The 9,967-nt window shown below is 37.2% G+C and overlaps 1 protein-coding gene across 1 annotated transcript; it reads right to left on the bottom strand.

Moving 5' to 3' along the window:
- Nucleotides 1–8,203: 8,203 nt before the first annotated feature.
- Nucleotides 8,204–9,427, bottom strand: LOC126440397 (uncharacterized). The gene has a single exon (XM_050090670.1). It carries the CDS (start codon nt 9,425–9,427, stop codon nt 8,204–8,206), a length of 1,224 nt encoding a protein of 407 aa, XP_049946627.1.
- Nucleotides 9,428–9,967: the final 540 nt, after the last annotated feature.

Raw genomic sequence — 9,967 nt, 5'->3', positions numbered from 1 at the left:
AATCACCAGTTTTGAGTTTTGAGCGACGTGGATCAATCATTTTGATTTTGTTATACACAGTAGATAGAAGGCTATTATCTTTTACGTCCACCGGCCTCATTTGAATTGTTCTGTGTTTCGTGTGATTATACTGTGTGACCAGATCTTGTACAATCTTAATCCATTTGTATGAGCCCTGAGCAGTAAATTTTCTGAACATAAGACCCTTGAGAGTTCTGTTAAAGCGTTCGACTACAGAAGCTTTCATATTTGAAAAAGTGGAATAATGATTAATTCTGAGTTGTTGCATTAACTTTTTAAAGCTAGTATTGTAGAATTCTTTCCCAAGATCAGTTTGTAAATGTACTGGGATTCGCTTGCTTTTTGTGTATATATTTTTAATAGCAACAGCAACTGCAACCCCAGATTTTGTCTTTAGAGCAGCAACCCATGCGTATGTGGAGTAAACATCAATTACTGTTAATAAATATTTATATCCAGAATTCCACTTTGAATATGCAATCATGTCAACTAAGTCTGCCTGATGGAGATCATCAAGTCCTTTTGTGATAACCGGTCTCCTAGGATACGTTCGACGAGCAGGACGATGAAGCTCATGAGCAATAGCAGCTTGCATCATGCTCTCTCCTTAATGCGTGTTCCTTATGGAAGACAATATATCTTTGTAATGACAGAATTTTGATGGAATGATTGCTTATATGGACTGGAGTGCGGGAAGAAAAAGAAGGGAGGGAAATAAAAAATAAATAAAAACGAAAGAACACACATATATTCTAAGAAGAATTTTTATTATTCTCAAAGTACCATCTCATAATAAGTCTTGCATTAGTCTTTGCTAACAATCGATTTTCAGGAATATTAAAAGATGTTCTCAGAGTTTTCAATGAAGGACACTCGAAAGATTGCATGTTGACTACTCTACCATGATGCACACCCAGTAAAGCAGATGTCCATTCTACTTTTTCTTGTCCCATTACCATAATATAATCACAGCATTTACACAACTCCCACAAAGTATTCCTTGCAGTAAGTAATGACACGCCGTCCATTCCCCAGTGCTCGTGGTGATGATTACGTGTCAGCCACGAGTTTATCTTCTGAGTCTTTTCTGATAGGCTGTTAAAGGCTACAACTTGAGCGATAGTGACATATTCCTCTGCAATAACATGCATTCCATCTACTATGATAGCAGCTGCTTGTTTAGGCACAAAATTATTTGCATCATCTTTGAATCCTTGCAGATCTATGAATGCTATCTTCATTCTGTGAGAGGAAGAGGTAAGAAGAAAGAAAGAAAGAAAGAAAAGTCAGCGGTGGCATACTACTGCTGTGACTGAAATCGTTGTATGTGCGTATGTGACAAGAAAAATTTCTCTTACCTGAAGCACGACAAGATGATGATTGATTCTACAGAAACTACAATAGCGTAAACCTGCTCAGTGGAACAATATCGACTGATAGTATTTCTCTAAAAGCATCTCGTTTTATGTGTTATGTGTACGAGCACCCTTTTTTTTTTTTTATTATTATCCCCCTCCTCTCATCATATCACAGTCTTCCTGCTAGCACGGCTAAACTATTAACATCTACAGTTGAAAGAAGAAGAAGAAGAAGAAGAAAACAAAAGGAAATTCTTTATTATTTTCGAAAGGCGTGTTGTAAAATGCAGAAAACAGTATTGTTCTTCCTCCAGAAGTTAAACTGTATGTGTGAGCACGTAATGTGCACGCAGGGAGCCAGCAGATATCAACAATAACAGCGACGAGAACACGGGCAGGAGGTTTGGCATCTGTTTCGGAACATCTGAAATAACATCGGCTCTCCAGCACGTGGCGGGAGAGCAGCTGTCGCAGCGTTTTTTTTTTTTTGTTGTGCACATGCGGAGGAGGTCAATGCCATGTCCTCCTCCATACCACGCCACACGTGTGTTACGTAATACTGCTATTACCATCATCACGCTGGAGGCTGCGTGGAGGAGGACAAAAAAAACTTAAACTTTCGTACACATGCCCAGAGACTGCTCGTATGACGTATTTTTTGGTCTTCAGCGTGTATCTCAGTGCCTGAGGAGGGCAGAGATCGTTGCCAAAGTTTACTGTAAAAAGCCATACGCAGATCTGTAGGAGGTGGTTTCATAATTAGCAGTAGCAGCAGTAGCGCCTGATTGTTTCTTTTATAGCAACAAAAACATTAAGCATAACAGCAGTAGGGGGTGGCGTTAGTTTACCCATATCACTCTCACTACCTCCGCGAATATTTTGGCATCGGTACAATATCAGTAGGAGGCGGCGTCAGTTTGTCCCTCTCACTCCCTCTGCGAATGCTCTGAAAGCGAATATTCTGTTTTTTTTTTTTTCCTTCTTCAACTGCTTGCTCGGTATATAACCAGGAGACAAGCGGCTAACATTTGCTATTATTCTGAACATCACCTTTGCTGCAGGAGTCTACGACTGTCGTGGTCGGCACTGTCGTCATCAACTGACACTTTGTGTTTTCTTCATCTTCTTTTTGGAGAAAGATACAGACAACTCTCCAGAAAATGTAAGTTCAACATATATTACCTACTACTAATTGTCACATTTTGTTTTTCTATCTGTAGGGACTGACTGCTGTGTAACTAAAGAGAATAGGGATGCTCCTCATTTACAGAGCTTGAAACAGCTAGGCGAGGGCGGAAACGCAAAACCTACTCAGCGGCTGTCGGCGCTGGAACAGGGAGAGAAGTATCTTATTCTCAGCGCCAGGCGTACAACTACAAAATTTGGAGCAGCAGTTGTCGTGTACGTCAAGGACAGCAAAATATATCTGCCAGCGCGCTTCTCTGCCCTCAGCAATGAAGAACTGGAATTTTTAAACTCCGGGCAAGTGCTTATGATTTATCGTGGTAGAGTCAATAGTATGGATGTAGTTGATTTCGAAACAGTTTCATAAATGACAGCCTATCTGTTGTTTTTTTATTTTTTTTTCATAATATAAGCATTAATGTAAATATTTAGTTGCGTGTGTTTGTGTGTTATTTCACTAACAATGTCCATTACAATTAGGAAAGTGTCAAGGCATGGAAATATTAAAGAAATTGACTTGCGTTCATTAAAAGAAGATAACTGTGGCTCAGATTTTGTCTCGCGAGATACTTTAGTGTTTACAATAAAAGTAGCCGGCATTGGTGAAAATGAGAATGCATTTTCTGAATTGAATGCAAAAATAGTGCAGCTACTTCAGAAGGACTGTTTTAAGGAGGGGGAACATTTTGCTGCCTTCGAAGTGTATGATAAGTACGAATGCATCTACTACACAGACGTATTCGTTAGCAAGTATAATAACCTAGTTGACTACTATATCAAAGAAATCCTGTTTGTTCTATACACAGTCTGCTCTCATAATGCATTTCAGTGCCAGTTTGATTTCTTTAATGGTGCAGCTTGTCTCAAATCGTGGGTAGAGACAGGGGACGTTTCTTTTATTTATTCAAATTGTAAAAATCTGTTGCTTGCAATAGATGATATTTTGACAAGTGCAGAAAGTGAACAATGAGTCAACCATCTCCAAAGCGCATTAAATTAAACCAAGATCAGCGGGGAACCAAAGATCTGGAATGGGTTTCTGTAGAATGTGCTTTCAAGAATCGAATATGTACGGGTGAAATATTTAATCGGTCTGGTTTCAAGGATCCTCTGTATTTCTTGGATGCATGTTTTCCTGTCATTAACAATAGAGTGCGAAATGTTAACCGGCCTCTTAAAATTAATTTTGTACTTATCTGCAGTTTTGTGTTGCCTAAGTCAGGAGCAGTACAAGAAATGTGCATAAACACAAAGAATGTTGAAATATTACCTTCCGAAATTGACAGTGATTGGTATTCAACTAAAATTGAAAAGAAGTTGTTAAAGAAACTGGAGGCTTTCCAACAGAGAGATTCCGGTTGGGCACTAAGGGACATAGTTAAACTGCGTGTTAATGTTAACGAAAATCGAGGGTTTCATGGAGGACGTTACAGAAAACTGCCAAAAGTTATAGCAAATAAACATGCAGTAATTAATGTTCGCTCAAAAGACAATGCCTGTTTCAAGTGGGCAATTTTAGCCGGTTTGTACCCCGTAAATATTCATCCAGAACGTGCTTCTGCATATGTATCACATGCAAACAAACTGAACTTTGATAACATACCTTTTCCTACAGAACTAAAACATGTGCACATATTCGAAAAACAAAATGAAAACGTCTCTGTTAACGTGTATGGTATCCAGTATTCTGATTATCAGTGGATGGTAGTTAGTGATGGAGACGATGATGATGATGATGATGATGATGATGATGAGGAGGAGGAGGAGGAGGAGAAGGAGAGGAAAAAGCAAAGGGGGAGGTGGGGGAGAAATAAAAAAGGAAATATTTTTCAAGTTGTCCCCCTGCATGTTACGAAGTACCATCGTGAGAAACATGTAAATCTATTAATGTTACAGGTCAAAAACACAGATATTTACCATTTCTATTATATAAAAAACTTGTCAAGGCTGGCGCATTATAGCATTACTAGGCATAATAAATCTATAGTGGTCTGTCATCGCTGCCTGTGTTATTTTCGTTCCAAAGAAAAGTTAGATGTACACTTGACTGACTGCGTACAATTTAAGCCAGTTAGCAGTGTTATGCCTAGTGGTGACAAACAGTATGTAAAATTTAGCAACTTCAGAAGCAAGCTAAAGCTGCCTTTTATAATTTATGCCGATACGGAATGCATGCTAGAGCCAGTTGCTACTTGTAGTCGTAGTATTAATTCAAATCAAGTACATTTACATACTCCATTCAGTATAGCCTATTATATTCACTGTACCTACAATGATGAATATTCAGAGTTTAAACTGTACAGAGGTCGTGATTGCATGGATTGGTTTACTCAACAGCTCTATGCAATCGCTGACATCGTGAATGGCTTTTTAGCGCGAAATAAAGAGATGATTATCAACGCTGAGGAAGAATTAGCTTTTCGCTCTGCGAGGAATTGTCACATTTGTGAGAAACCCTTTCAGGAGGATGACGTGAAGCATCGTGACCATTGTCATTTCACAGGCGTTTACAGAGGCGCGGCTCATGCCGGCTGCAACGTAAACTATAGACCTTGTTTCACAGTACCTGTAGTGTTTCATAATCTGACAACCTACGACGGGCATTTCTTGATGAGAAGCATTTGCCAAAAAACTGTGTTTGTTGATGATAATGATAACGATGATGATGAAAAAATTACATTAAATCCAGGCCCTGTTTCCATTTTACCATCAAACATGGAAAAGTATAAATCATTTACGAAGAGCATTCCAGTAATGCACCGAGGTAGGAGATGTAGCATTTACTTTCGATTCATGGATTCCTTAAATTTTCTGACATGCTCGCTTGAAAAGTGTGCCTCATACTTGAAACCAGAGGAACTCAAGATAATTAGGAAATACTTTCCCGATGATCAAGAGTTTAATTTAATCAATCAAAAAGGTACATTCCCATATGAGTATGTGAGCAATGAATCTGTTTTACTAGAGGACCACTTACCTTCAATTGATAATTTTAAAAGTTTATTGACAGGCGGTAGAACTGTCTCGGAATCCGATTACAAAAGAGCATGTGATGTATGGCATTTATTCAAATGTAAAACACTAGGAGAATATTCTGATTTGTATTTGAAAATTGATGTATTGCTGTTGTCTGACGTTTTTGAGAATTTCCGCAACCTGTGCATTAAAACATATGAGTTAGACCCTGCTCATTACGTTACTTCTCCTGGCTTGGCATGGGATGCTTTACTTAAAACTAGCAAAATAGAACTACAGCTTATTACTGACATTGAGCAACTTCAGTTTATTGAGCGAGGTATTAGAGGTGGGATTGTTCATTGCTCTTGTCGGCATGCTGTTGCAAACAACAGATTTATGTCTAATTATAATGCAAATATTGATGAATCTTACATTATCTATCTCGATGTTAATAGCCTTTACAGCTGGGCAATGATGCAACACCTTCCTGTGTCAGACTTTACTTGGATTGACTCAAAAACAATATTAGATACTTTTGATGTGACAACAGTGCCAGATGATTCTGATGTAGGATATATTTTAGAAGTAGACCTTGAATATCCTGAAAATATCCATGATCTGCATTCCGATCTACCACTGTGTCCTGAGAAGATCCTACCACCACCACCACCACCACCAACAACAACAACAACAACAACAACAACAACTGACTGTAACAGTACCAAATCTAGTGCTCCAAAAAAGTTAATCTCTACTTTGTATGATAAGAAAAATTATGTAATACATTATAGGAATTTAAAACAGTGCTTACAACATAAGTTACAATTGCGAAAGATTCACAGAATACTATCATTCAAGCAAGCGCCATGGATGAAACCATACATTGTCATTAATACAGAGAAACGTATGAGAGCAAGTAATGACTTTGAAAAAAATTTCTTCAAACTTATGAATAACAGTGTTTTCGGCAAAACAATGCAAAATGTAAGAAAAATGGTAGATATAAAACTAGCAACACGCTGGGGTGGTAGATATGGAGCAGCTGCACTGATTGCTAAACCTAATTTCAAAAGGAGTGTAATTTTCAATGAAAATTTAGTTGGTATTGAACTAAATAAAGTTAATGTTGTGTTTGATAAACCAATAGCAGTAGGTATGAGTATTTTAGATATATCAAAGACTCTTCTCATAGAGTTTCATTATAACTACATACTAAACAAGTTCCCAGCAAATCATGTGAAACTGTGTTATACAGATACTGATAGCTTAATTTACCACATTAAAACTTCCAATATTTATGAAGATATTAAGATTGATGTTCATAAATGGTTTGATACGTCAGGTTATCCTGTAGATAACAAATATAATCTTCCAATTGTCAATAAGAGAGTGGTAGGGTTATTAAAAGATGAATTAAATGGTGATCCTATAACAGAATTTATAGGTCTGCGAGCTAAAATGTATGCTCTTGAGACTGAGTCACAACGTGTAATGCGTAGGGCAAAGGGTGTGAAGCAATCTTCTGTCAACGAGTTGACCATTGATGATTACAGAAACTGTGTATTGAATTCAGATGTTAAATCTATTACCCAGTATTTTATACAGTCCAAAAGTCATGTTGTATACACTATTGAACAGCACAAGCTAGGTTTATCAGCTCAAGACGATAAACGATTTATACTTACTGATAAAATTAATACTTTAGCTTGGGGTCACTATCGCCTAAAGAAATATGATGATTCTTAATTTTCTTTTTTATACTGTTTGAAAACTGATTTATGTATATAATACATTATATGTGCTTTGAAACTGATTTATTGTGTGAAAACTGATTTCTGTATGTAATGCCTTATATATGCTATGAAACTGATTTATTGTGTGAAAACAAACAAGAAAAAAAATCTTTTGTAACTGATTTATTGTGTGAAAATAAAAATACATATTACATTATTTTTCTTTCATTTCATCACGATGTTCCATTCTGCAACCTCTACAGTTCATTTTAATAGGAGGTGGGCCATCAATCTGACAACGTGCATTCAAGTTGTAATGCTTATAACAATGCTGATACTTAGAAATAAGAGCATCATTCTTAAACACTTGTGGCAACCTGTGAAAGTTGTGTGAAATATCACATATAGATGGTAACAGTTGTGTAGGAAATAAATAACAATCAATTGCATTCAAATGTTGACACTGGACAAGTTTCTTATAAATTTCAGAAAGCACTTTACAAATGTTTTTCGATTTAATCCACTCGAACAAGAAGTTAGCATCGGTATCAGCCATAAAAGTAGTAGCTCCCTCTTTCTTTCCAGCACACCAATTGAATCCATAGTCTTCCAGTCGGAGCATTTCGACATCTTCGGGAATAATTGGTTGCAGAATACTTAAGACGAACGGACACAGTAGGTCTTGTGAAAACACCAGCGTTTTACAGTCACTGTTTTCTTTTAGTAGTGATTGAATGGAAGAGTTCAGTGCATTGAAAGAGGCTTCTGTGTCTAGAACCTGTAGTATACATTCACTTCTAGCACTTAAATTTGCCACTAACACTCTCACTGACTGCTCGTCTGAACTGGTATTAATTATCAAAACTTTGTTCATTCTGTCCTGTTTCTTCACCTCCCTTCGACGATGTAGCACACACTAATGATGAAATGGTTGAGAAGCACTTCCTTTTATATCTGTGTACGCTTTGCAACCTGATTGCTTGATGGAGTCATTTCAATTACTGAATCATGAATGACCAAGCAGTAAGCTATTGTATTTTTTGCAAATGCTTTTTTTGTTTCTATTTCTATCTTCATGTCAACGATGGAAGATTTCAGTGTTTCGTCTTGATGTGAACAATCAATGAAAAATATAGGACAGTTCTGAAATTCGGTACGGTTCATGAGTGGATTTCCTCTTCTTCTTACACCGCTGTCTCCATAATACAGTGACTGAAAATTCGCGTACATTTCAAACGCTTGTGCTGTATTCTTAGTGTCAAAATCGACAGCAAAATTCTCCTCTGGGAATTTAGATGAATTTAAATATACTTTCAAGTCTGATATGTTTATTTTGTCGAATACACTAGAGTCAGCAGTAATCGAATTTCTGTTTGACTGAAAAGCTAATATTACATACCTTGCAGTTTCAAGGGCTGTATTAAATTTGATTTGCCACGTCCAGGAGTTAATTTCTGGTGCAATACTTTCAATCAAATCCCAGTGACGAAAAGCTAATCTGAGACTGATATCATTTTTCAAAATATTCCACAGTGATATTTGTTGCTTTTCAGAAACTTGGACATGTGGCATTTCCCAGTGCATGTTCTCCAACACAATTTTCGATTTGGTATCTGCTGTTTCTGAGACAATACAGTTAATATCTTGTCTACTACGAATCAGTACCAATTCATGACGAGCATTTAAAATTATCTTTTGGTAATCCTCTGCAAAGCCTAAGATCATTTTAAGCGGGATGCAAAAATTAAAACGTCCATCGTTATCGACTAACTCTTTCAATTCACTTCTTGTCCCCCATCCGGCATTTTGTAATAAGTTTGCTTCACCTGGGGTAAAAGATGCATATCCTTTCATTAAAGCTGCAATTCCAGGATTACGCACATGGTCGATAATTTGGTTATTGAGACGGTACTGAATTTCTGAAAACAGATGAAGCGCGCAGTTTTTTGTTAACTCAATATCAGTAGCTTTTCCCTTTCCCTCTGCATTGACAAGTCGTCCTTCTATATACAGCAGACTCTCTGAGGGCAGCAGGTAAGTATTTTCATTTTGTATAACAATTGATATGGAATCGTTCTGAGCAAAAGCTGGTTGACCAAAAGGTTTATACTTATGATACTGAAGGCGAGTAACTGAGTCGTCGACGAGAATTTTTTCTCTTACATTCAACATTTTCTTTTCCTCCTTAACCTCCTTCTGTTTGATCAGTGAAAGTCGGAAGACTCGAATGAGAGGTTACAGAGAAATGTATCAGTATTTATAGCACTCTATATCCCAGTGATGACAGTATTTGCCTATTGTACGGAGTTAAAACGTTTTTCACTTTCCTCTTCTTTGCTTTTCTTTTCTTCTTCTTCTTATTATTCTTGTTGTTGTTATTGTGGCTCACAGTGTCAAGGCATCTAGTGTCTTTGCTTATGCAGGCATTCTGTTGGTATATGATACCCATTCCTTTCTCTCTTTTTTTTGTTTAACGTATTTTCCTCAAATGCAATCGAACAGTTATCTCTTCCCCGTCAAAATCCACAAGATTCCCGTCTTGATCTCTAATTGCCACACTTAATTCTGAAACGTATCTTGCAACTACTGGCATGTAAATGGGTGAATTCGGAGTTTCCACAATCTTATATCCTGGTGGGACAGTAGGCCAGAACTGATGTAATGTATGTGTAGGTTCTCCATTGTGAAACGACCCTCCTGAGATATTGCAGT

Source organism: Schistocerca serialis, unplaced genomic scaffold (genome assembly GCF_023864345.2).
Source record: "Schistocerca serialis cubense isolate TAMUIC-IGC-003099 unplaced genomic scaffold, iqSchSeri2.2 HiC_scaffold_1363, whole genome shotgun sequence".
In the NCBI taxonomy this organism is placed as follows: domain Eukaryota; kingdom Metazoa; phylum Arthropoda; class Insecta; order Orthoptera; family Acrididae; genus Schistocerca; species Schistocerca serialis.
The sequence above is the reverse complement of the archived record's forward strand: the minus strand, read 5'-3'. Positions and strand labels throughout refer to the sequence as shown.

Excerpts from the sequence above, each read along its gene's own strand:
- LOC126440397 (XM_050090670.1), bottom strand. The coding sequence starts at position 9,427 with ATGTTGAATGTAAGAGAAAAAATTCTCGTCGACGACTCAGTTACTCGC.